This window comes from Mustela nigripes, chromosome 9 (genome assembly GCF_022355385.1).
Source record: "Mustela nigripes isolate SB6536 chromosome 9, MUSNIG.SB6536, whole genome shotgun sequence".
In the NCBI taxonomy this organism is placed as follows: Eukaryota; Metazoa; Chordata; class Mammalia; order Carnivora; family Mustelidae; genus Mustela; species Mustela nigripes.
Window position 1 is genome coordinate 21884952 of NC_081565.1, and position 27984 is coordinate 21912935.

At 41.3% G+C, this 27984-nt stretch overlaps 1 protein-coding gene across 7 annotated transcripts in view; it reads left to right on the plus strand.

Moving 5' to 3' along the window:
- LPAR1 (lysophosphatidic acid receptor 1) overlaps positions 1–27984 on the plus strand; it is a 348212-nt gene that overhangs the window by 267476 nt on the left and 52752 nt on the right. For all 7 annotated transcript variants that reach the window (XM_059411089.1, XM_059411084.1, XM_059411088.1 and 4 more), the window contains 2 exons: positions 5336–5495; positions 27212–27959. In XM_059411089.1, coding sequence (XP_059267072.1) covers positions 5451–5495; positions 27212–27959 — 793 coding nt within the window. In that variant the 5' untranslated portion in view covers positions 5336–5450. The remainder of the gene's footprint in view (positions 1–5335; positions 5496–27211; positions 27960–27984) is intronic.

A 27984-nucleotide genomic window follows, 5' to 3' on the forward strand; every position in this document is an offset into this window, starting at 1 on the left:
GGTTGCTGTTGAGAAGTCTAAAGACTATCTGATCCCTAATTCTTTGTTTATCTGCACCACCCACCCCCAATTTCTGATTGGCCATGGGATTTTTTTCTATCTCTACCATTTAAAACATTTTTGTAATCATATGCTTAATGTGGACATTTTAAAATCAGTTGAATCGGGCAGGTAGGTACTCAGTGGATTCTAATAGTCAACAAATTTATGACTTTTCTGTTTTAGGAAATGTTTTGAGTTATGTGACCCTCCTCCTCCCATTTCCTTGTTTCTTTCATTCTGGAATTGCTTTTCTTGAGCTCTTGGATCTCCTGGACTATCCACTACCTTTTTCCTTCTTACCGTTCTATTTTCCTTTGCATTTTTGGCTCTACATTTTGGGCAAGTTTCTTAAAACCTGATATTTCAGTCTTTCTACTGCATTTTGAATTAGCATTTGTTAAGTATCCTGTGTTTGTTTCAGTGGGTGCAATGTTATCTTTCTGGTGTTACTGTTGTTACATTTTCATCTACTTAGAATCCAGAGAACATTAGTCCTTTGATGCTATAAGGCTGGCTCGCAATGCTGTTTTGCTCTGGTAGGGGGAATACATACCAAGAAAGACAACCTCTAGCTCTGACCTTCCTATCTCACATCTTGTTCCTCCAGGTTTGAGGTTCAGAGTATTTTTTTCTACTTGGTTTCTGCCAGACTAAAAAGAGTTCCCTGTGGAAGGATACACAGATTTAAAGTCTGGCATTTTTTCCTACTTCATCTAAACGTCTTTATTTATATGTAACGCTTTTCTAAAGCTTTAAACATTAATGTATTCTTTCCTGGTTGTAGCATGGATGACTTCTTTCTTCCCCCCTTTGGTATTTTTCATTCATCTGTTATGTTTTGGGGATAGAAACTTTGAAATCTTTACCCATGTAAGCCCCTCCCCCACCAAGCTCTGATTTATCTTCTCCTTCTGGAAAACCGTCTTTTACTTTATTTTTTTGTTTTCTGCTTTATCGACTGCCTTCATTCAAGTTCATAATTCAGATTTTTTTCTTTTTTCTTTTTGGTTAATGCAGACTCATTCTGACTTCGAGAGTTTAAAAGTTTTTTTCTTAACATAGTACCCCCATTCCTTAAGTAAATACTTGCTCTGATCCTAGAATCTTCCCTTCTCTTGAGCCATAATATTTTTCATTTGCCTGGTGGATTTGGATTTTTCTCTGTTGCTTATCCATAGGGAGGGAAGTCTATGCATATTGAGTATCCGGTATTGCCCTGTATTCTTTCAAGAGACTGAAATGAGACACTGCTGGACTCAAGTCCAGATAAAGGAAAATGGTTAGATTTATAGTACATTAATTTGCCAGTTAGAAATTCATCTTCCTGTGAGGCCTAGAGAAGGAGCCAGCATCAGCTGCAGAAGTAAACAAAGGGGAGTTTGCCTCAGAACCAAAGACTTTTCTTTTAGGTATTTGGGGTGGCACTTAGTAAGGTCTTTGTCACTTGGCAAGCCCATGTCAGAGGCCAGCTGGTAATGTTTTTCCCCACATGTTTTCTGGGGCAGTCATCATGGCCATATGTAAGTCAGAAGTAAATACAGCCAGAGATGACTTGCTCAGTTGAAGCCAGGAACCCCATCTAAGGAGTGAGTGTATTGGGAAGGTGCTCCAGTGCCTCCTGGCTTCATTCCCTCCACCCCTCATCCCTCTGAACTAGGAGTATCATTATGAATCTGTTGGGGTCTCATTTGCTTATTTTCTGTCCATTCAGTGTGGTTTCACATGAAGGCAATGTTGTTCCTTAGTCCTCCTGTCAGCCTCTCATGTTGATTCTTCCTAGAATATTTTTCTGAAAATTCAAGCAATAGCCGGGCTTCTAGGGCTGATTCAGGATATTTCCTGTTCTTAGAGTCAGTTGGTGATTTCTCTGGTAATGTGGCACGGAGGAAGGAGCCTATGTAGCTTTCTTACTTAGGAATTGTATTTTGTACATCTGTTTTGAATCGGAGGGAGGGATAATGAGTTAATTCATACCCAATGACTATAGAGGAGTAGATGAATGGGCCAGTAAATAAGTAAGTGACAGCTGATCTTCTGCAAGTGAAGGGCATGAGAAGCGGTTTGCGGTTTGGGGAAGAATGGTAGAGATCAGAAGAGATGCCTAGAATGGAGAATTAAGTGAAGTAGAGAAGGGGCGGGGGAGAGCAACAATAATGACCCAAGGGCAGCTGGGGTCAGTGGGGCCAACCCCCTTCACTCCGTGGCTCTCTGTAGCTGGGGCACAGTGTTCCAGCTCAAGTGAAGGGAGTGGAGAGCTGGATTGGTGGCCCATTGGAAGAACTACAGGGCAGGCAACCAGATATTTGGAAGAGTTCAAAGAGGGATTAATTTCTTCAGAAATTCGGTGCGATGCTATGGTTGGCATTGCGAGGCTCTGGGAGAGCAGGGGACTAGCATGTCACAGGGAGGTGGCTTACTTGGGTAGGGACTGAATGTTAGTATTTAGGATGTCCTCTTATCTTGCCTAGTTCCCCCATGATCTGTGCAGTTTGGTAAATAAGCTGGGAAGTACATAGGTTTTATAAATGTAGTTTTAGGGCTTCACTCCCACAAGAGAGCTGATTTATACCCTTTGTGGTAGTATCGCTTAGCCCTCGTATTTTTGGAGTTAAGTGACCGTGTGCCATTTCATAAAGGGCTCCTGTCATGTCAGAATAGGTTCCACAGAAGCCTCACAACTCGATAGGTCTGAAATGCATTAGAGAAGGCAGTTAGCTTTCTGCCTTATTTTCTTGCTTGCTTCTTGAAAATAGGAGACTAAGAATCTGGGCTCTCTCTTACGTATCTGAAGGGTGTGTGACATAAATCAAAATTAGGAATGCCTCGTTGCCGTTTTCTACAAATGAGAGCAGCAGCCCAGGGTTCTTTGTTTCAGAGTTTGGGGAAGTTGGTTACTCTGCAGGGCCTCTGGCTTACATCCTGCTTTCTTCAGGACCGTCTGAAATTTGTTTTTCAAGCCTAAGCACTTTCTGTCCTTAATTTATGTTCACATGAGTTGGGGAGGGGGACTGGTCTGTGGAAAGAGCATGGCCCTGGAGTGGGGCCTGGACAGGTGTCCTCTCCCTCGTGTCCGGGATGTGTGGCTTTGGCTGCCTATGCTACACAAACTTTTACAGTCTCAGGGTCCTTGTCCGTGAAATGAGGTGACACCCTGTGCCTCAAACGGTATGCGGAATGAGTTTCTCAGTGCTCAGCATCTCCTAGGCTTTCATTAAATCCCAGTGTCTTGCCTGCCCCCCTTTGCTGGTTGGCAGTGATGCCACCAGGCATATTTGCCACCTCCACTTCTATATCCTTTTCCCCACCACAGGCTAGCTGCTCTCTAGTCATCTTTCAGGCAATTCTCTGTACTCTCAATATTGAAAAATCTTTTAACGTCATATTGCTAAATGACTTAGCTTAGATATTGGACCCGAGCACACAGTGTGTGAGTCTGTAAGAATACAATCTCACTTGCCTGCTTATTTTAAGAATAGAATCTCACTTTGCCTGTTTGGTTATATATACATCTGTCCACCCCACATATGATAAAGTAAGACAATATGAATTATAAACACATGAGAAGGAAAGAGGAAAAATTTTTTTAAAAAAGTAGGGATGGACACAAATGATGCCGGGAATAAGTTCAGTACAAAACAGCGCACCATGGGTGTCCTGTAATTTTCTCAGTGGAGGCTTGGCGTTCAAGCCCAAAGGCACTCCCACTCCCCTGTACATACACCTTTCTCCCAGGCTGTTTACTTAGAGTCACGGTATGATGAACAATGGTCTTTTTTTTTTTTTTTTCCTCTCCCCTAAAGCGAGGATTAAGGAGACATTAGGGCACCTGAAGAATTTAGCATTAAGTGTTGTATACCAAAATAGTTGGACAGCTTTACTCCTTACCTGTTAATAGCTGTAATCCCTATAACAGAGAAGACAAAGAAAGAAGGAGCCATAGTTCTAAACAAAACCTAAAGCAATTGAAACTTTAGGATGAAGGGTAATATGCAAAGATGGGATAAAAGTCAGAACTTCAGGCTCATAGAACCTCGGTTATTTCTTGGGACACAGTTGTGAGATTTTGCGATTTGCCTGGCATCATCCAGCTGGTACAGAGTGGTGCCAGAGAATTCGGTATTCAGAAGGCTTGGATTAGATGTCCAGCTCAAGAGTTAAATCTTTACTTCTGCTATAATGGAAAGTATCATCTTCCAGTAGTTGAGATGTGTTGAGTATCACCTTGCATGCTGGTGAAACGAGAAAGGATATTTCCAGACAAGAGCTCCCTGAGGTCAGGGGCTGCTCAGTTTGATTCGTTATGCCCCTGGTTCACTGTAGATGTTCAATAAATATCTTTTGAATAAAAGAAAGGCTACTGTTAGGTGGCCCGAAAACAACCTAAAAATTTGAGAACTTAGAAGGGAAGACTTTTCTTAAATTCTTAACAATGAAAACCCCACGGATCGAATTATAGTGTGGAAACAATCACTTCGGTCTTCAGACAGAACTGGGGACCACCCTTTACTGCAGAGAATTCAATATCTTTTTGAGTAACAGAAGGTGTGTTACTGTTTTGTGCCTATCTAGCATCCTCTCTCCAAGCCTTCTGTCAAGAAGCCTGTAGAAATGCACTCTTCCCCACTCATGGGCAAGATGAATGAAGCCAGCAGTTGGAGTTCTTGATTCATTCTTGTAACGGACTCCTATCACTTTGGAATGTCTTCCCTTTCTTTAATTTTAGCGGTAACTCAGTTTCCTGAGGAAATGTGATCATGGAACATACTCACTGTCTTATAATCCATACGAGACTGGGGTTCGATTGTGGCTCCAGTCCTGCTTCTGTCGTTAATGAAATGTATGACCGTAGTGTCTTCTCCACACCTCAGTTTTCCATCTCCAAATGGGTATACTGGAACTGGATGGTCTTTAAGACACTCGGTGGTATTATTCTCTTTGCCCTTTGTATTTAAACTGGCAGTTACCGATCGTGGGTCCTTTGTTTTTGAATGATGGAGTGGTGTCTCCCTTGGGCCCACCGTCCCCAGCTTTACAGCTTGAAATGGCCTCCTCAAACATCTAGCCAGCAAGGACAGCTGGATTCCGATTTCTGAAAATACATCAACCTGACATGATTTGGCTGAGTGGGATGGGAGTCCTGGCTCTGAGTTGTGCGATGCTGTCTTCCGGGTTCTTTCATTAAGCTTGGAGTTGGTATGTGGCACGGGGACTTTTGCTTCCTCTGGCCAGTGGTACTTGACTCCCACGCCCTAGTCCTTTCAGGCTAACTGTGGATTTTCCTGCCCTTTTCCAGGTACACAGTTCCTCCTAGCATGACCGTGATCTGATCAACAGCTAACGTGACCTGACTCCTGTGTGTGGCACGGCTGTGCTGGGGGCTGGTCACTGCCCACAACTACGGAGCTGCCATGGCTGCTGCGTCCACTTCCAGCCCTCTAAATTCACAACCCCAGGTAAGTGATTCAACCTGGCATAAGTCTGCACTAATCTTAATTGTACCAGATATTTAAATTGAGTTTCAGAAGGCGCGTCTGACTCTAGGGACGGGATGAAACCTTGTCATGATCATTTAGTGGGCATTTGGATAACGGTGCTTTCGTGGGGGAGGTGCTGTTGAGTTCGAAGCAGCTGGAACAATGAGCAAGTGATGACAGAGGACCAGCCTCCGTGCGGAGGGGTTTTCGTTTTCAGTGCTCTGAATGTCTGTCTGTTCCTAGAGGCATCCCGGTCCAGACTGTTGAAGGCAAATCCTGCCACTTTCCCTCTCTTGGCTTTTTTTAGGGTTTTAATGAAATAGCTCAGGCCAGATCTCCTCTTAGAAGTTTTCTGAATGCAGTCTCATTGTCTGCTTCCTCTAATTACTGTTTTGCCTTGACCTGTTCTAGGAGCTTTGCAAAGAAGAGGCCCCTCCCGAAACTTGTGAACCGTAGTCATGCGTTATTTTTCCTGTCCAGTGAACAGCAGTCACGTGGCAAGAACATGGCCTGCAGATGATTTTACAGTCTGATCTATTAGAGTAGTAATTGGACCTTTTCCGTTTTAACTGGCAGTGTGGTGTAGTGGGGAAACAGCCTTTGCGAGCGTTGGGCCGGAAGTCACATCCCGGTGGTTGGATGGCCTAGGTCATGCTGACCTCGCTCAGCTTCGACCTCTCCTCGTGCCACCAGTCTTTGCGGGATGGTTCTCTGGATTAAGCGTTAGCAGATAAGCGGAGCACATAGCAGGGGCTCAACAGTTAGTTTCCCATCTGCTCTTCCCTCGTCTTCTGCCCCTCCTTTTAGAGTGTGGCCTTCCCCATCTCATTTGTGATAATCATTTGTAAGCCAAGGTTAAGAAAAAAGTATACCTTTGAAAAAAGAACCATATTGTTTGAAGTTTAAATCTTGGTGATACAGAATGTTTTTCCACCCTTTTTTTTTTTTCTTTTTTTTTTTTTTTTTTTGGTTCTGTATAATTTTCCAGGCCCCTGGCTTCTGTAGGTATTTCAAGTTAGGGATATGTGGAGGGAAGAGCCAAGACGCTGGAGGTGGAGGGTGGGGAGGGGGAAGAGAGCACTTTTACTTCATGTATATCTAAGTGATTTTTGTCTCTTCTAAAAAAAAAGACCTTGGGATTTGTCATCTGGATAAAGTCCTCCTGTTATTTTTAAGATTTTAAAGCATTTGATATTTTCCCAAAAGTTTATTGTTACCACCATCATGTGTGTATTTCTCTTTCTGGTAAATGGATCTTGCTTTTCCAGCATTTCATTGACTTGGGCTGTTTGGTTTCCATTGCCCTCAGTCGGATTTTTAGTGCTGCAGAGACCTTGTAAGGGTGTAGTGAGACCGAGCACCCGTTCCCCGAGGTTGCCCTGTCAGAGTCCGCTGTGGCTGTCCCCATGCAGCAGCCATTCTGAGCCTCTGGTGAAGTGAGGTAGGCCCTAGCTCCGGTTTTCTGGGCAAGGATTTCAGCCCCTCTGTCTGGCTGTTGCTTCCGTCAGCATCTCCCAGAGGAGCATCTTATCCGCACGCCTCTATGCTCTTACACAAGCTACTATCAGCTGGCAAGCCGGAGAAGTATTTCTTAGTGACTCATTTAATTAAAATGTTTAACACCACCCAAGGTAGAAAGATGTTGTATTGAATACAAACACTTGGGGAAAATAGGGCTCTTGTAAATCCTCTGTGGGAAGGTAAATTGGTGCAGTCACTCCGGAGAGTACTTTGATAGCATCTATTAAAATTCTTTCCCTTTCCATATACCCTCTTCCTATCTCAGTAACTGCATTAGAAAAACACGTGTAGATGAGCCCAAGGAGACGTGCATTAAGGTATTTACTCACTGAAGCACTAGTTGAAGGCCAAGAAGTACAAAACTTTCTGAATATCCGATAGCAGAGCGACAGTTCAGGCGTGCTGTTATGATTTAAGTACCATGAAGCAATTAGAAAAATGGTAAGTACATATCGCAACACAGTTCTGTCTCCCTAAGATACCTGACGGAGGAAAAAGAAAGTAAAATGCAGACTCATTCAGGAAGATATCATTCAAACCGTAAACCAAGATCGTATGTTTTGAGGGACGACTGTAGGATACATTAATGTAAGTGCATAGTGAAAAGTCTAGAACACACATTGTCAGTGGGGGTGATGTTTCCCCCCAGAGTGCAAAAATTGGATCTTGGGAGACAGAAAAAGCCCTCCTAAAGTTTAACCCTACCTGATGACATCCTGTCGCTTAGTATTTAATTTCACTCATTGGGGAGAATTTAAATATAGTAAGTTTTCTTGTTGAGAATTACCAGTGGCGGGGTTGGGGGGGGCAGCAAAAAGTCAAACCCTGGGGTAGATGTGCAAGGGCTCTCCCGTCCACTGCCTGGGGTTTAAATCCTGGCTCAGCGTTTACTGCCTGAGCCTGTGGGGGTGGGAGAAAGGTTTCTGCCCTGTGAAGTGTTTCCTTACCTGCAAAATGCCCATAAAAATTACAGAGCCAGCTTCATAGGATTGTTTTAAGGATGAAATGAGATAATATGTCTGAAACTTAGAACAAAGTCTGGCACCGAGAACTCAGTACACTTTAGTTAACAGTGTTGAGCACACTCGCTGTGGGCAGGCCTGGGGAGTCCAAGAATAAATAAAAGAAACAAGGCTTTTGCCCTGCAGGGTTTAGAAATGTAGTGGGAAATGTGCAGATGGGGAAACAAAATATTAGAGACCAGTGTCACACCTGCTAGGAGAGAAGTATGGGGACGTTAGGAGAAAAGTAAAGCAGCCAGGAAAGATCTGCAGGATCAGGGAAGGCTTCTGGAAGGAGAACCGCCAGGCTGGGAGCTGATCTGTCCTTACTTGGACAAGGGAGGAGAAGGAGCACGTGTGAGTGTCGAATGTCCCAAGGGGAGAGCGAGAGCCCAGCATTTGGGGGGTCCGTTCAGGATAGCTGCTGTCTGCTGGGGTGTGAGGTGGTAAGCACAGATGTGCGCAGGCCAGCTCTGCCAGCTCCTGAGATCCAACTGTTAACATTTTCAGGAACCGTGCGAGTCAGCTGACTTCATGCTTGTAGCTTGCATTCAGCCCGGGTGGAGTCTTTAACCAGGGAAATTGGCAAACACAGTTCTTGACTCTTAAGGGCCCATTGTTAGGTATTTATCAGCCTACTTCTGGTTGTAGAGGAGGGAGATGGGTTAGGTTACAAGGTCGGAGAAGATTCTTACAGTGCCTCGCAAGCTACATAGAAGAATTAAACATCAGTCTTGAAGCGTGTGTAGCTTTGGAGTCATGGGGCTGGCTTCAGACCCTGACTTTTGATAGTTCTATTGAACAAGTTCATTAATTGATCTCAATGAGGGTAGCAGGTCCCATTATTCTTAGTATGTGCTGGGAACAAGCAGCCTCGGATTGTTGGAGGAACCCAAGTCCACCTGGAAGGAGTCAGCAGTAAACTATCAGCTTAGGTCCCAGGGAGAGGGAGCTTACACTCCTGGAGAGCTGCACGTCCCTGGGTCACTTTGTTCCCAGGTCCTCTGGTCAACGACATGCCTTCTGATGATCTGTACATCTGTTCTTCACATGTAATTTGTGCAGTCAGATTTTAGTCCCAGGCTGACTTGCCCTCGCTCAGGAGTCTGTATGGATGTCTACTCTCCCAGATTTTCTCCAGGTTCAGAGAAAGTGAAAGTAATTGAATACACCATCTCCTCAGACAAGGCGAAATGAGCAGTTCCTTCCATCAGCCTAGCCTGGTATCGTCTGGCATATCCACTCGCATTCTTTTAGACTGAATTCAGGGACCTATGTAAAGATGAACCCACCTTCGAGTGTGAGAATCCTGACAATCCTTTTCTAAGGCAAAAAAAAAAAAAAAAACAATTGAAAAAAAAAAAAAAAAAAGCTTTTGGTTTTGTTTTCCTCTATTCATTTGGTAACAAAGAGCATTTTTCTAATCAAGGCTGCCTAATACTAGATATAAGCTAATTAATATGAACAAATAGCCTGTGATTGTTTCAAACAATAATAGGGAAGAAAGCTTCCTTTGTCACTTGGGCTGGGGTTGCTGTTTAGTTAGTGACAGATAGGCCTTGTGCTTTGAAGTGGGACAAGTTTGTATTCCCTGCTTTGCTCCTGACTAGACTGTGAGGTGGATTTTTGTTTTCTCCTGTTGAGAAAGCACCTTGTTCTTACGAAGCAAGATAAATACTGCCCCGAAACTGGGCTAGTAGCAGCAGGAAGACCATGTGTAGCTAAGATACTCCTGTGTTAGTCTAGGCCTTGATAAAGAGTTCCTTGCCCAATGAAACCTTTAGGGAAATGTTGGCAGACGGGAACACGTTCACCATTAGGTTAAATTAATGTGTTCATATCCTGCAGATATGAACTTGGGGTGGGGTAGGAAATAAAAAAGTCTTGCCACTCTTAATGGCCGGTTTCTGTTTCTAGAATTCTGGTTAACATTGCTTTAATTGAGTTGCATCCAATGACCGTGGGTAGAGGATGGATTAGAAGTTTTATTTTCCTTTTGATTGGAAGGGCTGAGTGGTTCACTACATGCATGAACAGTTTGGCCTATCTCAAGCCCAGGATCGATGTGGATAATTTCAATGGTATTCCAGTCCCGCTCCCTGGGATTCCAGTAAGAGAGGACTCTGTTCTAACCGCATTTTACAAGGTACTTCATTCTGTCATTTGCGAAGTGGCTATCTTGGTTTTAAGCCTGGGAAACAAAGATATTTTGATCCCTCAAAGTGATTTCCTGCAGCTTTCTTTAAAGTCATGAGTTTGGGTAAATAGGGACTAGTAGATACCCAGTGTTCTCATGGAACACAAGTAGGTCTCTACTTGTCTCTTGGAAGGCAGGCGTTTTTGAACATTACCCAATAGGTTCCTCTAACAAAATCCATCATATTTCCAAAATGTATGTTTTAGAGGTTTTATTTCTGATGTTAGAGACTAGATACTTTTGGATTAAAGCACTTGAATTCCATATTAAGTGGGTTGCATTTTTTGCCATTGAAAGAAAAGTTTTGAAACTAAAGTTTTTTAGGTTTTTAGAACCTTTTATGATGGCAGTTTTCAAATGTTCACAAAAACAAAAAAGAATAGTATAACAGGGGTGCCTGGGTGTTTCAGTGGGTTAAAGCCTCTGCCTTCGGCTCAGGTCATGATCTCAGGGTCCTGGGATCGAGCCCCACGTCGGCCTCTCTGCTCAGCGGGAAACTGCTTCCTCCTCTCTCTCTCTGCCTGCCTCTCTACCTACTTGTGATCTCTCTGTCAAATAAATAAAGTCTTAAAAAAAAAAGTGTCTTTAAAAAAAAAAAATGAGACATACACTGAAGGCTCCAAAGTAAAAGAATGATTGTAATTGTTAAATTTTTAGTCTCTAAGGGATCACAGACAGCTGGATAGGGCTTTTAGACTAAAATGTAAATAGTTGGAATTTGAAATATATTTCCAGTGCCACACAGTGAAGACATGGTGTGGTCTGGCTTCATCTAACATGGAATTGAGAAAAAAGAGTTCCGGAGCTGAGATACAGGTGAATTTTAGGTCAAATCCCATAGCTATGGCATGTTTTTTTTGTTTGTTTGTTTTGTTTTTTTTTTTTAAGATTTTATGTATTTATTTGACAGAGCTCACAAGTAGGCAGAGAGGCAGGCAGAGAGAGAGGAGGAAGCAGGCTCCCTGCTGAGTAGACAGCCAGATGCGGGTCTCGATCCCAGGTCCCTGAGATCATGACCTGAGCCGAAGGCAGAGGCTTAACCCACTGAGCCACCCAGGCGGCCCGCTACGGCATGTTTTAATATAGGTATCTCTTGTAGTTTTATTTCTTTTAATCTCTAAAATTCAAGTAATATACACTGTGCTCCTAGGTTTAAATGGCAAAATATCTGTGAAGTCCTTTATCTGTTTAAATGGCAAAATATCTGTTAAGGGCACTATCAGCCCCTTAGGTACGTGACCTGTATTATTTTCTTCCTTCCCCCCCTCCCTGTAATTATTCTGAGAATTCTTTACAGGGAGAAGGTGGTTACCTCTACAATGGTCTGTGTGTATGATGTGCTTATGTAGTATGCCAGAGATCCATCAGAGGAAAGCCAAGGTAGATAAACAGTTCGGAAAACTCCAGCCTATTGCCAGGAACAAATGCATGCATAGATAAACACTCAGATTTCCGACTTACTCTGTCTTGAGCCACATTTCTCTTAGAGGTGAAAACTTGTGCTTATATTGCAATTTAAATTCATCTCTGCTCTCTTTTGTGTTTATAAGCTCAGAGAAAGCTTGAGAGGATATTTTATTTCAGAATAGGAGGGCACATTTTCTTCCCCCTCCAAACCAACTTCCATAAAATAAAGGTGGGGGAAGAGGGAGAGGGAGTTAATTCTCTCACGTGACAAAAAGTCGTGTGGTTTTTAAAAAGGGATTTAATTAATTTATTTATTTGACAGAGAGTGAGAGAGAGAGAGAGGGAGATCACAAGTAGGCAGAGAGACAGGCAGAGAGAGAGAGAGAGAGAGAAGCAGGCTCCCTGCTGATCAGAGAGCCTGATGCGGGGCTCGATCCCAGGACCCTGAGATCATGACCCGAGTCGAAGGCAGAGGCTTAACCCACTGAGCCACCCAGGTACCCAGGATCATGTGATTTTTTAAAAAAAAGATTTTATGTATTTCTTCTTTTTTTTTTTAAGATTTTATTCATTTATTTGCCAGAGAGGGAGAGGGTGAGAGAGAGAGCACAAACAGGGGGAGCAGCAGGCAGAGGGAGAAGCAGGCTCCCTGCTGAATAGGGACCCCAATGCAGGACTCAATGCCAGGACCCCAGGATCTTGACCTGTGCTGAAGGCAGACATTTAACCGGCTGAGCCACCCAGGCATCCCTATTCATTTTCTTTAAGGAAACTCCACATCCAGCGTGGGCGTATACTCACAATCCAAGAGTTGCGGGTTGCAGGGACTGAACCAGCCAGGAGCCCCGAGGCCATGTGATTTTACTTAGAAAGGACTCGGCAGTGGTGATTAGGAAATGTTTAATAATTATATCCATTTTAGTAAGTTTTGAACTTTAATTCTATTATAGTTAACATATAGTGTTATATTAGTTTCAGGTGTATAATCTAATGTGCAATAGTGTACACTGTAGTGTCCAGTATAGTGATTCAACAGTTGTGTCCATTACTCAGTGCTCATCTTGACAAGTACACTCCTTCATCCCCATCATCAATTTCCCCCATCCCCCCACCCGCCTCCCCTCTGGTGACCATCAGTTTGTTCTCTATTCTTAAGAGTCTGTTTCTTGGTGTGTGTGTGTGTCTCTCTCTTTTTTCTTTTGCTCCTTTGTTTTGTTTCTTAAATTCCACATATGAATGAAATCATACAGAATTTCTTTCTCTGAATTATTTCGCTTAGCGTAATACCCTCTCAGTCCGTCCACGTTGTTGCACATGGCAAGATTTCATTCCTTTTTATGGCCAAGTAATATTCCACACACGCCACATCTTATTTACATACACACACCACATCTTCTTTATCCATTCATCTATATGAGGGCACATTTTGACTCTTCTATTCATATAATGAAGATATCTGGGTACAAAGACCTTTCGTGTTTGCTGCTTTTTCTTTCCAATATTTTCTTTCTAATTAGTCTTTAATGATTAATGGAGCTACCTCTATAGCCTTCAAAAGGGATGTGTTTTTCTCACTCTTCCTGCCCATTCTGATGCTGTTTGCCTAGTTTCCTTTTCACCTGCCTAGCTTCTCCAACTATTTTTCTTTGAACTTTCACTGCAGCTTTTCCAGGAATAGACACTAAGGTGGGGCTGGGTCCTGCTGTGTTTCCCAGGGGAGGAGAGCGTAATCACAGAGTCCGGATTTCTGTCTTCAGAGAATCGTACCTTGCTATAAGAAGACTGTCATTGAAAGAATCAGCCTCCATCCCCTGTCTGTGATGATACTGCTATTTCATAATTGCACAGCATCCCTTAAGAACTGCCCTTCAGTTAAACTTATCCCACTTCATAAACGGTAATCCTAGGCAGGCACAGGCTGGGAAAGAAGTGTATTGTTACCTTCACCTTAGCATCTAAGACAGAAAGTTTGTGAAAGAGTCATGGAATAGATTGAGTTCTTGAAAGGTTAAGTTGGAAGTAGTGACTTTCAGGGATTCAGACCCACTTTGGAAGCAAGAACCTCCAGTCTCAGAGAAAGGAGGGATAGGACATGGTGGAACTACGTAGCTTCCTGATGTCTCAATATTTGCACTTAGATGAACCCCCACCAGCCAGCATGGGTAAGTTTTGGAGGCTTAGTTGAGGCCTGGAAAGAAGATCTGTTCATCCAGAATCGGCTTTGAGCCCCAACTCTAAGGGCTTTGCATACTCCCAAACTCTTGTCTAGCATGACCTTAATTGTAGTCGATTAGGTTACCGAAGGAATCTGGTTAAAACAGTGGAGGGGAGGACCCAGAAGAACCCCAGCCAGCCCTATGGCTTGTGTTCTGGGCTTATCTCTGACATGCTGGATGGAGTGGGTGACCAGTGGGGACTCAGGACTCCACAGTCATGGTCAGGCAAAGATCTTCCTACCTCTGTGAGACCCATCAAGGTGGAGACTCAGCTGCTCATCGGCCATTGTTTCATTCAGGATGAGCTCGGAAAACTAGGATGACACTGAACTTGAAGATGGGAATTCAGTTCCTTGATAGTGGAGCAAGAAAAGGTGGAAGAAACAGGGAGGCACGATGGGGAATCTGTGAGGATTATGGATGTAGTTACACTGTGATGTTTAGCTTTTTCAGATGATGTATCAGGAATATACACTTATTCTTAGAACTTTTTTACATATTTTCCTTAAAATCATTTAAAAAACCAATAAAGTAGTGAATGCTGCTGCTTTTGGGTGCATGTTTTATTGCTTTCTGTATTACAGAAAAAGAAAGCAGACGAGCTCTGTAGGAATAAAAGAGTATATAAGTGTAGGTGGTAGAATACAAAGATTTAAATAGGTAAATAATCTTATTTTTAAAAATTGAGCACCTGAAACTAATATTATTTATCAGTTATATCTCAATAATAAAAGAAACCACTGTTAGTTGAGAAAATTATCCAGACAAGCAACGTGTAAGTACGTGAAAAGTATTAAGCCCCTAAGAATAATAGTAAAATAGACGTAAGAGCTCTTTCAGATTACTTATCAAAATTTCATAGACCTTCGAGAAGACTTGTATAGGTGCTGTGACAGATCATAAGACTCATTGATTTGATGTCAGTTCCCTGCAAATGCATTTTGTAGATTGAATGTGATCACAATAAAATACTAAATTTTTTTGGAAACCTCATGAGTTCTAACACTTGTATAAAAATAAAAAAGGTCAGGGGTGCCTGGGTGGCTCAGTGGTTTAAAGTCTCTGCCTTCAGCTCGGGTCATGATCCCGGGGTCCTGGGATCGAGCCACGCATCGGGCTCTCTGCTTAGCGGGGAGCCTGCTTCTTCCTCTCTCTCTCTGCCTGCTTCTCTGCCTACTTGTGATCTCTGTCTGTCAAATAAATAAACAAAATCTTTAAAAAAATAAAATTTAAAAGGTCAAAAAAACCTGATAAAATCTTAAAGAAAAACTAGATGGGAAAAAGTGCTTTTCCAGATACCAGAATTTATAATAAAGTTAAAATGAATAAGGCAGTGAGGTATTTGTATGGGGATAGATAAAGCATCAGGAGAAATAGACACCAGTCCACACCCGTATCGCTGTAAAGAAAAAAACAAATTGGAACAAGATAATAAGGAAACATTCTACTGTTAGACTATGAAAAAGAGGGGCTAATGGAAAATAATTTTTCATTTGCTTCATGGATGAACGACATACTGTTTTCATCTGTGAGTTCAAGAACATTGTGTTTGGAGGTGGTCATTGATTTATGAATGTCAAGCTCTCTGGGTTACTGAATTCAAAAGTTTCCAGAGAAGCGATCTCACAGAGACTGAGTAATAAGTACTCCATCTTTCAAAATGGGTGGTGTTTTTCTCTCCATTTGTTTCAGTTGAGGAAACGGAGCACTGAGAGGGGAGTGGTATATAATTGGCACTTGAACTCCGGTTTCGCTGAGTCTAAGACCTAAGCTCCCAGCCGCTATGAATCTGTGGTGGCGCCTCCCATTCCCCTTCTGTCTCCCAGGAAATGGGCAATTGAAAGGGAAGTATCATCCCATATCCAGGTGTTATTCTTGAGTCACACTGTTGGGCTTGCTGCTACCCTTCCTTCTCGTTCCTCCCGTGCCCTCTTTAATTGACAATGCAACCCATTTGCTGTGACTCCAACTGCATTAACTGTGCGTGGGTTTTTTTTTTTTTTTTAAGATTTTATTTATTAATTTGAAAGAGAATGAGAGAAAGAGCAGGAGAGTGGGGGAGGGGCAGAATGAAAAATCAGACTCCCCACTGAGCAGGGAGCCTGATGCGGGACTCAATCCAGGGACTCCAGGATTATTACCGGAGGCAGTCAACCAACTGAGCCACCCAGGCACCCCGGTGTGGTTTTTATTGTTGTTGTTGTTTTTAATGTCAAGCCTACGGAAAAGTGTAGAGACTGTTACAATACAGTGGTAGATCTGTTACCCAGCCTTGTAAAATTTAAACATTTTGGTGTAATCCTTTCAAAATCTTTGGGTCTTGAATAAATGAAACACATAATTACAGATAAAGTTGAAACCCCTTGTAGTCTTTGCTAGTTTAATGAACCTCCCTCTTGGCTCACGTCCGACATGGAGATTTGTCATCTCCCTGCGTGTGTTGGTGGATATATATACATACGTGGGAAAACACAAACGATATTTAGTATTTCTGCAAGAAATGCTTCCCAAGAATGGTGTGGTGCACCCACTGCTTTAGTCATCAGCATACATAAAGCTCTCTTTGTTCATTCTGACTGCTCCATAGCATACCTCTCTGTCGAGATTATAACTTACCCGTTCTCCACTTGACGGATATTTATGTTCTTCTGATATTTCAATGTGTTTATTTTATTTATCTAAGAGATTGGCAGAGAGAAAACAAGAAGAGAGGAAACACAAGCCAGGGGCAGGGAGAGGGAGAAGCAGGCTTCCCGTTGAGCAGGGAGCCTGATGTGTGGCTCAATCCCGGGACCCTGGGATCATGAGTTGAGCTGAAGGCAGACGCTTAACCCACTGAGCCACCCAGGCACCCTGATATTTCAATGTTAAAGAAGAGAGAAACAATGAAAAGTCGTGCGCATGCCTCCTTAGGCACATGTGTGAGTTTTTTCTAGGATTAGAATCTCTCAGTCACATGTAGGAACATGTCCAATTTGAGTGGCTCCTGCCATTTTTTCAAAGCAGTTGTACTAAATTTTACTCCCACTGACAACTCCTGATGTTTTCACACATGTTAATTTTTGCTAGCCTGATGGACCTAAGTTGCATCTGACTGCACTTTGTATTTAACTTTTTCTGATTCCTTTTCCTGATTGCCTTTTCATGTGATTATTGGCCATTAAGGTTTCATCTTCTGTGAATTACCTCTTCTTAGCTCTGCCTGTTCTATTATTGGATTGTTTGCTTTTTGCATTTCACTGTAAGTCTTTTTTGTGCACATTTCCAGAATTTCTTCTAGTCTTCGGCTTTTCTTTTTGCTAATTATAAGTTCTTTGCAGCATAGAAGTCTCGGGTTTCTAATTAGTCGTATTTTGTCAATGTTTTGGCCTTGTTTGGAAAAATCTGATTATGGGTTATAAACATATGTCTTAGTTTCTTCTAAAAGTTTTAGAGATTTATTATTTTTCACACATGTCTCTATATTACCTGAAATTGATTTCTGTGTGTGTGGCATAATCAATTTATTTAATTTTTTCATATAGAGGAACAGTTACACCATTTTCTCCATTGATGGGTAAAGCATGTCTCTTATGAAATTTCTGGCTCGCTATTCCATTGGGCCATTCATGATTTTCTGTGACAATGTCTTAACTACTATGACTTTAAAAATGTGGTGCATCTTATAGGACAACTTGTCTTCCAAGTTACCTGGGTATTCTGATTCTTGTATACCTCCAAGTCAATGTTCAGGGAACCTGTCAAGCACCATGATGAACCCTTTGGGATTTTTCATTTTATTGCACTGAATTAATATATTAATAGTGGGAATATTGACATCTTAAAATCTTTCTCTAGCCATAAAATATTTTCTCTGTTTAGGTTTACTTGTAAGTTTTGAATATTTAGACTTATTCTTAGGTACATTAGAGATTTTGTTCTTGTAAATGAGTTCTTGAAATAATGAAAAAAATACTTTTTCTGGTGTGTGTAGGAACACAGCTGATTCATGTGACTTGATGTTTAATCTAACAAATTGGCTAAGCCCTATTCATACAGTCATCTTTGCATTTTCTATGTAACTGATTATCTCATTTGTGAAAAACAATAAGTTTTTCTTTTCCAAGTCTGTTTGTTTTTTGTTCTTTGGCTATGACCACCAATACATGCTAAAAAAGTATTTGGTAATTTGTTTCATTTCTGTTTTTATTAATTTATTAATCTATTTATTTATTTTAAGAATTTATTTATTTGACAGAGAGAGAGATCACAAGTAGGCAGAGAGGCAGGCAGAGAGAGAGGAAGGGAAGCAGGCTCCCTGCTGAGCAGAGAGCCTGATGCGGGGCTCCATCCCAGGACCCTGGGATCATGACCTGAGCCGAAGGCAGATGCTTTAACCCACTGAGCCACCCAGGTGCCCCTCATTTCTGTTTTTAAAGGGAATACTTCCATCAACACTGACAATTGCCATAGATCTCTTACCAAGCTAAAGAAGCTCCCTTCTAATTTTACATTGCCATATTATCATGAAAGGACACTACAGTTTGCCAAATATATTCTTCTCATGTCTGTTGAGATAATCATTGGCTTTTTTCCTTTCCTTGAATTTGTGTGGTAAATTGTATTATTAGACACTTAAATGTTAGATCATCTTTGCATTCTGGATTAAACCCTATTTATTCTTGAATTATAAAATTATATTTGTATATTATGTATGATATATAATTATATATATGTTCTAATATCACTATAATATGTAAATGCATAAATGTCTAATATACATTAGGAATATATAATGTATTTAGAAGCTCTTATTTATATTCCAAAAAAATATTGACTAATAATTTCTTTTGCTCTTAGTTTCCTTATTTGTTCTTGTAACAGTTATGCTGGCTTCATACAAAGATAGCCAAGTAGACTTTGAAAATATAGAACCAAAACAGGAGGGGTGCCTGGGTGGCTTGGTCAGTTAAGCATCGACTCTTGGTTTCAGCTCAGGTCATGGTCTTGGGGTCATGAGATGGAACCCCATATTGGGCTCCACAGTCAGCATGGAGTCTGCTTGGGACTATCTCTCCTCCTCCCTCCCCTCCCCCTGCCTGTGTGCTCTCTCTCTAAAATAAATAAATCTTAAAAAAAAAAAACAGTAATATCAAGTAATTTTAGGTAGGTTTAAAAACAAATGGAAATAGAATGCTGAGTGGCAGTAACACACAGGCTGGGAAGCAGAGGCATTGGAAGGAAAGCTTGCATCAGGGGAAGGAGATCACCTTTAGACTAGATGTCAGGTATGCATGTTAAATCTGATATTCTGATAATATTTAATCTGCTATGCTTGGGGCTAATCCTGCTGTGGACTGTTCTGTTGGTTCTTACATGTGGTATCCCTCGTGTGTCCTTATTCTTTTGGTGATGAGTTTGTCTTTGGTTTGGGGCTGCCCTCAGGTCTGGTCTTCCGGAGAGGTTCGCTGCTTGCTAGTGCCAGGCAAGTGTGCAGCAGGAGGAAGGGGGTGGGGATATCGCACACCCAGGACCATGGTTTATGGTCATTGTCCTGTGACTTCACAAGACTTGGCAGGTAGTTAACTTCAGATCACAACTATATGTGATTTATAGGCTTGGGGTCATGACTCAGAAGGGAGACTTTTTATCTGTTTCCTAGCCTGGAGCCTAAACTGAGACAGACAGACTTCCTTGTTTTCCCCAGTGCAAGTGGGTAGATTACACACACACACACACACACACACACACACACACACACCCCTGCACTCTTTTACTGATAAGGGATCTTCAAGCCTTCTAGCTTAGTGATTGTTCTTAGTTTTAGCTCACTGCCTCTGTCAAGGCTTGGGGCTCCTTTTTCCCCCAGTAATATTTAATGCCCTGTCTCTGTAATCTGACGGCGTGCTGCTGGGGCTGTCTGTCACCTTGGCTTGTGGTTCCCTTTTAACTCAATAATGAATTGAAAAGAGTATTATATTTTCTCCATAACCTCTGAATCCTTTTAGTAATTTTTTTTTAAAAATTCCTTCCTCTTAGGACCAACTCAGCATTTTCTTGTAGGAAATTTGATGAGTATAATGTTCCCCACTTTATCTCTGCCCCTTGCAAGGGGCTGTAACAGATCTATTCTGTACCTTTGGTAATAATTCTAGCTTTCAGGAGTACAGGGGTGATTCAGTCAGTTAAGCATCTGGCTCATGATTTAGGCTCAGGTCATGATCTCAGGGTCACGTAGGGCTCTGCTCTGAACGTGGAACCTGCTTGAGATGATCTCCCTCACCATCTGCCCCCTGCCCCCCACCACCAAATTATAGCTTTCAAACATTTTTTGTTTCTATCAGCATTGTTTTGTGGCCCATTTTCTAGTTCTAGTGGCAGATCCTTTCACTTCTTGGTTTCTAAGTTGAGGCTCTAAATGGGGTAAGAATTATTTTTCTTCATAAAGATGGCATCTAATTCTGTGCTCTTTTCTGATTCTTCCTCCCTCCCTCTTTCTTTCTTACTTTCTTCTTTTTTTGGAAGGGGGAAGAAATGTGTAGAAGGCCTGATTATTTTAGATTGAGGAACTTGAATTTAGGGGACTTAGCCTTCATACCTTGCTTTGTAAATAAGAGAATCACCAGTCTGGGCAGTTACGGGGCTTACTGAAGAAGAGTTAGCTCTCCCCAGCATCAGAATCAGCGAGAAGCATTCACTCCATTGTTTTACTTTAGCAGAAATGGGAAACTAAGCTTGATTTATATCTTACGACTGGTCCTTTATCCAGTGTAGAGTGAAATCTCCCTTTTAGAATGTCAGTTGCATACACACTTTTTATCTAAATAGTTACTAAATCACAAAAGGTTAATTACCAGTCTGAGAGCTTGTGCCACGTGTTCTCTTTTCCACCTGGCTACAGGTGGAAATGACTACATTATTGTCTTAAAAAATCACATTGTGTGGACTGTGAGGGGATGTGCAGCAGGCACCAGGGGGATCATTTTGGTACCCCTGTAAGCCCTAGTGCCGTGCAGTGCCCCACCCCTAGCTGGCATTCTCTAAATGTCTGTGAGTGTGCAGACAAGTCAGTGAGGTGCATAGTGAAGATGAACACCGTATGTGGCTCCTTAGCGTTCAGGCTTGATGGAATTGTTATGACTTCTTTCGAGATCACATGATAGGGTGAGGTAAACGTCTCAGATTGGGAACATCTGCTGTGCAGGGCAGCCAAGAGGCCTCCCTCCACCCCATCAGCCTGAGATGTAATTGGTGGATGTGAAAAGGGCATGAATGGGGACTTCTCTTTTTAGCATCAAGGACAATTTTTTCGGAATAAAATAATCCTGTTTTATTTACATCTTTGTTCCTTGGGCAATGCAGAATTCTGCAACTTCTCTGATTACAGAGAAATTTCTGACTAGTGATTTGGATTTGGCACAATAAACTTTTTTTTTTTTTTTTAAGATTTTTGTTTATTGGGGCACCTGGGTGGCTCAGTGGGTTAAGCCTCTGCCTTCGGCTCAGGTCATGATCTTAGGGTCCTGGGATCAAGCCCCGCATCGGGCTCTCTGCTCAGCAGTGAGCCTGCTTCCCCCTCTCTCTGCTTGCCTCTCTGCCTACTTGTGATCTCTCTCTCTGTCAAATGAATGAATAAAATCTTAAAAAAAAAAAAATCTTTTTTTTTTTTTAACTTATTTGACAGAAAGAGAGAGATCACAAGTAGGCAGAGAGGCAGGCAGAGAGAGAGGGGGAAGCAGGCTCCCCACTGAGCAGTGTGCCCAATACGGGGCTCCATCCCAGGACCCTGGGATCATGACCTGAGCTGAAGGCAGAGGCTTTAACCCACTGAGCCACCCAGGCGCCCCTAGCACAATAAGCTTTATAAAAGTGTTGAGTTCCATCTGATCATGTTTTTGTTTTCCCTAGATTTTTTACGAACGATATGATAATAATTCAATGAGGTGGTTTTTTAACGTTTTTGAAAATTACTGTTATGACTGAAATAGCACGTCTTGATTCTTGAGAAAGAAGAGAAAATGAACGTTTATATACTTCTCCTTCATTTCAGTGCATTGTAGTCCAGGCTCTTCTTGATAAAGTGATTCTAATTCCAGATTAAGTTATTTTTATAAGTACACTGTCAAGCATTACTTTTGATATTTGCTTTAAGTTTTAGAACCACATGGAGAGCAGTGACTTAGGCACCTGTGTTCCCGGGGTTTTCCATGCTTGCTGCCACTGCTTTTGCTCTGTTGTGTTTTTTAGGCAGGAAATGTAGATGATGTTCTTTGTGACCTGCCACATTTCTGAAACTGTTGTATAATATCCTCATGTGGGAACATCAGTATAGTTGGTTGTGGGATTTATGGACCTCATTTTCTCTATTTAATGGAGATTTAGTTTGCTTGTGTTCTGTCCTTTGGAATTCTTCTGTCGCAGTAGCTTGGCAATACCCTATTTTGTCTCTCTTTCTCTAGGTATTTGATTTGTTAGCTTTTTGTTTATTTTTTTGTTTTTTCTTTTTATACATAAAGAATTTTTATCCTTACCCTTGAGATTGCAAAATCTAACCAAGTTATATCTAAATTCTGGTTGCTTTTAATTAACTCTGTTTTGTAATTTACACAAATGCAAACCAGTAATCTGAGGTCTTTCTTCTTAAGCAGTAACTTATGTGTCAAGCTATCTTACTCAGCTTTGTCCTGATCTTTCTCGGATTCATAGTAACTAGATGTTTCCCTCTATATGCCTCCTTTCCTTTGACTCTTATCATCTCTGATCTTCTGAGTGCTGAGTGAATTTCTTCAATATGTCTTCAACTTGCCATTTCATGTTTTCTGGAATTTTCAACTCTGTTTCATTGTTTGAATTGCTGATTTTAATTCAGAAGTTGTTTTTCATCTTTGGTGGGCACAATAGTGGTTTTCAAAGATGTCCATTACTTAACCTCTGGAACCTGTAAATATTCTACTTTATTGGACAAGATGTGATTCAGTTAAGGATTTCGATATGGGGAGATGATCCTAGGTTATCTGGGTAGTCTAAGTGTAAGCACAAGGGTCCCTAAATGTGGAAAGGGGGAGTGGATGGGAAGGGTAGGCATTAGAATGATACAGTGTGAGGAAGACTTGATTGGCTGTTGCTGGCTTTCAGGGAAGAGGGGCCAAGAACCAAAGGATGTGGACAGTCTCTAGAAATTGGAAAAGACAAGAAAAAGTCACTGTACAATCTTTGGAAAGGAACACAGCTCTGCTAACACCTTGATTTTCGCCCAGTGAGAGACCCACTTTGGAATTCTGACCTCCAGGATTACAAAGTAATCAATTTGTATTTAAGCTGTGTGGTGATTTGTTACAGTAGCAGTAGGAAACTACAATCTCCATGTAGTTTTTACTGGTTTTTTGTTTGTGTGTGTGTGTGTGTGTGTGTGTGTTCACCATGGCTTGTGCTCTTTTCAGTGCTAGTACCCTAACAAAGTACTTTGAGAATACAAATCAGTAATGTCCTATAACTTAATCTTTTTCTTTTAACCTTTCCTCCTCCACCAGTAAATCTGCTCAAGGTGGGTATTTTCTATTCTTCAGAATGGTCCTCTCCTCTGAGGTTGCATTTTTGTCTTACTGTATTTAATTTTTTTTTCTGTTTGCTGTACTGTTATAAGCATGACTGCTTGAGTGTATTATAGTCCAATCATAGTTGAGTTAGATTCTCCCTGAGCTTGATTTGGGTTTCTGCCTAAATCCCTTGAGTCCTCAAGAAGTAAGAAAGCTGGTTGACTCTACCCCGTTGGTGGCTTTGTCGGGGTCACCTTCACTTATACTCCAGACCTCCTTTTTGCAGATGAAAAGAGAGGAGATTTCATTCTTCTTTCAGTTCAGTCCTGTTACCCTCAATTCAGCTGACATTCCCTCTTTTTCTCAGGTATATTCTATCCTTACTATTTCCACTCCAGGCATATTTTGTGCTGTCTTAATATTTAGCTTGCAATTTTTATGAAATGTAAAGTTCTTATTCAGAATTCTCTTGATACAGATAATAATAATTTAGCTCAGTTTTCTTATTTCACAGATGATAAAACTGGGGTTCAAACAGTCATGTAAGTTATGTCATTAAATGTGGTCTGGTGTTTACAAAGTTGGAACACTGTGAAATACTGTGTGCTTGGTGTTTGATTTAAAAATGGATTTGTCCAGAGAAAGTAAACGGTTATAGGGGCTAAAGGGAAGAGAGAATTTTGCATTTCTAGTTAGAATTTATTTTTTTTGTGTATTATATGTCCTTTGCAGAAAGGAAGCTTGTAAACATTTCTGGAATTTATTAATGCAACCAACATATAGTTAGCATCTAATCTAACAGTTGAATGCTGTACAACAATGAACAAGAAAAGATTTCTGCTCTTATAGGGTTTATGGCCTATTATGAGGAAGTGTTAATTGAGCAATTATTATACAGTGTGCTGAGTGTTATTGTGGGATAAATGCAGAGAACTATAGCAGAAAACACCTTGCCTAGACTTGGGAATGTCTAGGGAAACTGACGGTTTCCTTTCTGCATGAAGAATGAGAGCAAGGGAGCCAGGTGAAAACTGGGGGATGATTGTTCTAGGCCAGTGGGAGTCAAAGTGTGGTCTCTGGACCGGCAGCATCAGTATCATCACCTGGGGAACAACTTTATATCTGCCGAATCAGTAATTTTCAGGATCTGGCCAGCAATCCATGTTTTAGAAACCCTCCAAGTGATCTTGTTAGAGAAAACCACTGTTCTGAGAAGCAGAGATGAGGGAGAGCACATCCCATTACCTAGAGCTAAAGAAGAGGGCTGGAAGTTATTAGCCGTTTGGGTTGAGGCTGGAGGTCAGGTGTAGGAGTTCACAACACTTGGATGGAAGGTAGACCCCTTCCATTGTAATGGAAGAGGAAGAAAGGATGGATTCTTGAATAGGTGATTTTGTTTTTCATCAAAGAGAACAACAGTAGGTAAGCTTCAGTTAGCCACTGTGGAGAAGAGGGAGAATGATGGGAAAATCAAACCCCTTGTGCTCCTGAAGTCTCCATTGAGGTTAGATGTCATGAATTTAGATCAGAAACAATCTGCCAGATATGTCAGTTTTCTTGAACGTTTCTTAGAAGCCTTGGTACAGATGTGGAAATGACATCCAGTTGCATTCAGCCAAGACTGGTGTTATTTCAAGAGACTGATCGCGGAAGGGCAGTGAGGCAAGTAAGCTAAAGGAGAAAGGTCTCTTCTTCCTTATCTGAAGTTACAATAGTCAAGGTCTGAAAACTGAAGACTTTTTCATAATTCACTTAGTGGCAAAACCTCAGAATGAATTTATGTGAGGTTATTTATAACTTATTTATCTAATTTAATGTATATGTTAATATATTTTGCTATAGAAAATGTGTATGATTATGGAATGAGGCTTCAAATTTTGTTGGGGGATATTTTATTGTCTGAGGATTATCTACTGTGTAACTGTTCTTAAAACCAGAAAAAAAATAATTGAGTTTTGAAGGATCTGACCTCAGAATCTTCAAGGAGAGAATGTATTTCTGTCTTAGCAATAAAGAGGTTGAAATGGATACTATGAAATCTAAGCTGTATAGGGAAAGGGAGAAAATAGTGAGAGTATCCCGTGGGGAAGGTAGGATGCGTAAGGAAATAGATGACTTCAAAGAATTGATGTATTGGGCATCAAATGAGAAAATTGGAAAAATGACAGGTGTGGTGAGTAATTAAAGTGTAAAATTTATTTCCAGAGGGAGATAGTTCCGAGTGGTTACAAAGTTCAGGGTGTGACCATGGGAGTGGGCAGCTGAGTTAAAATGAAATAGAAGGTTATTAGGGTTGGGGTCAAGAAACTGAAAGGCAAGAAAATTAGATGAAATAACCAGAGGACTGGCAAGATTTGGGATAGAGTGGGACATGACAAACCAGGTTCTCAGATCTTGAATGAATGAGACTTTTTGGAAAGTAAACAAAATTACCAGGGTGTGTAAGACAAGGTCTTCACTCTTTTCTTGGGCCCTGATCTCCTTAAGAGACAGCTTAAGGAGATCTCCTTATCAAACAGCTGATAAATAATGATACACATGGTAAGGGATAGAAACATGATCTAAAAGGTCTTACAGTCTAAATGAGGAGAGACTAAATGTCTGGACAAGTCAGAATAGTAACCATTTAATAAGCATTTTGCACAGTGTTTATTAAAATTTATGCACACCCTATGGATATTCAGTATAACATTGGATAAAAAATAGTGGTTAAAACTGTCATATTTGCTAAGTCATTGGTTGAGCATAAAAAGTTAGGATGTGACCTGTCTTTAAATAATTTCTGATTCTAGGAGTCTCAGACAAACTCAAGGCTTCAGGAAAATCTCTATTGTACTTGATGTGTAATTTTCACATTTCTATTTTATGTTACTCTTTATTTTCTAATTTTAATCATTTTATTGACTACCTATATTATGTTATAAACTTGCTCAGTCCCCTTTGGATTCAAGTGAGGATAATTAATAAATGAGTGTATTCTAATTGCTGAAAAATAAGAACACATAATAAAACGTCCTTACTTCACATTTTGGAAAAACCTGAAAGACACTTCACTTTTTTGTAGAGCAGCGTCAAAGTGTCAACTACAGTTTGGATTACATTGGAGGTTACATTAGGTAACATATTTTTTATGTCCTCCAAAGAGAAAAAAGTTCTCCAACGTCATAGATTGGTCGACAAATGCTATTCTGGGGATAAGGAGTCATGGGGGTAGACAGTGTTGACCACAGGAATGTCGAACAGCAAATGCTGGCTTTGGGCAGAGCAGCTTTGATGCATGGTGACCTCTCTGAAATGTTGGTACTGATGGGCCTTGAGGGGACTTGCATTACAAAGTGTTTGTCACAGATCGAACATACTATGTGAGAACAGAAATGCAGAATAATGGAGCAATAATACCCTCTCTATAAACCAACTGTGTTTACAGATTGCCTAAATAACAGGTCAGTGTAGGTTTTACGACGGTAAATACTCCAGTTGCAATCTCTGCTCAATTTTCATCTGTCTCATGTATTTTAAGCAAGATTTCTGGGCCATGTGGCTTTTCTAGTAGACTTCAATGACCTGCAACCACTAAGCATAGACCTTGTCATTTATTCAATTCCAGCTGTCTTTAATCTTGAGGACACTAAGACACTGAAGAGCCTTGGGTTTTCAGCATAATAATAGAATGTTATGCAGGATCAGATTTTCAGATTCTTTGCCTTTGTATATGTGTGTGTGTAGGTTTTCTCTCTTTCTTTTTTTTTTTTTTTTTTTGCCACATTTACCATACTTTACATCTTTAAATTTGGATCTGTGGTTTCTTCATTCTTTTTCATCTTCCTTTCTCTTTTAGTTCACAGCCATGAATGAACCACAGTGCTTCTACAATGAGTCCATTGCCTTCTTTTATAACCGGAGTGGAAAGTATCTCGCCACAGAATGGAACACGGTCAGCAAGCTGGTGATGGGACTTGGAATCACTGTCTGTATCTTCATCATGTTGGCCAACCTACTGGTCATGGTAGCAATCTATGTCAACCGCCGCTTCCATTTTCCTATTTATTACCTAATGGCCAATCTGGCTGCTGCAGACTTCTTTGCTGGGTTGGCTTATTTCTACCTAATGTTCAACACAGGACCCAACACTCGGAGACTGACTGTCAGCACGTGGCTCCTCCGCCAGGGCCTCATTGACACCAGCCTGACAGCATCTGTGGCCAACTTACTGGCTATTGCAATCGAGAGGCACATTACGGTTTTCCGCATGCAGCTCCACACCCGGATGAGCAACCGGCGGGTGGTGGTGGTGATTGTGGTCATCTGGACTATGGCCATTGTCATGGGCGCTATACCCAGTGTGGGCTGGAACTGCATCTGTGATATCGAAAATTGTTCCAACATGGCGCCCCTCTACAGTGACTCTTACTTAGTCTTCTGGGCCATTTTCAACTTGGTGACCTTTGTCGTCATGGTGGTTCTCTATGCGCATATCTTTGGCTATGTTCGCCAGAGGACTATGAGAATGTCTCGGCATAGTTCTGGACCCCGGCGGAATCGGGATACCATGATGAGTCTTCTGAAGACGGTGGTCATTGTGCTTGGTAAGTTTTGTCTTGACCGTTAACT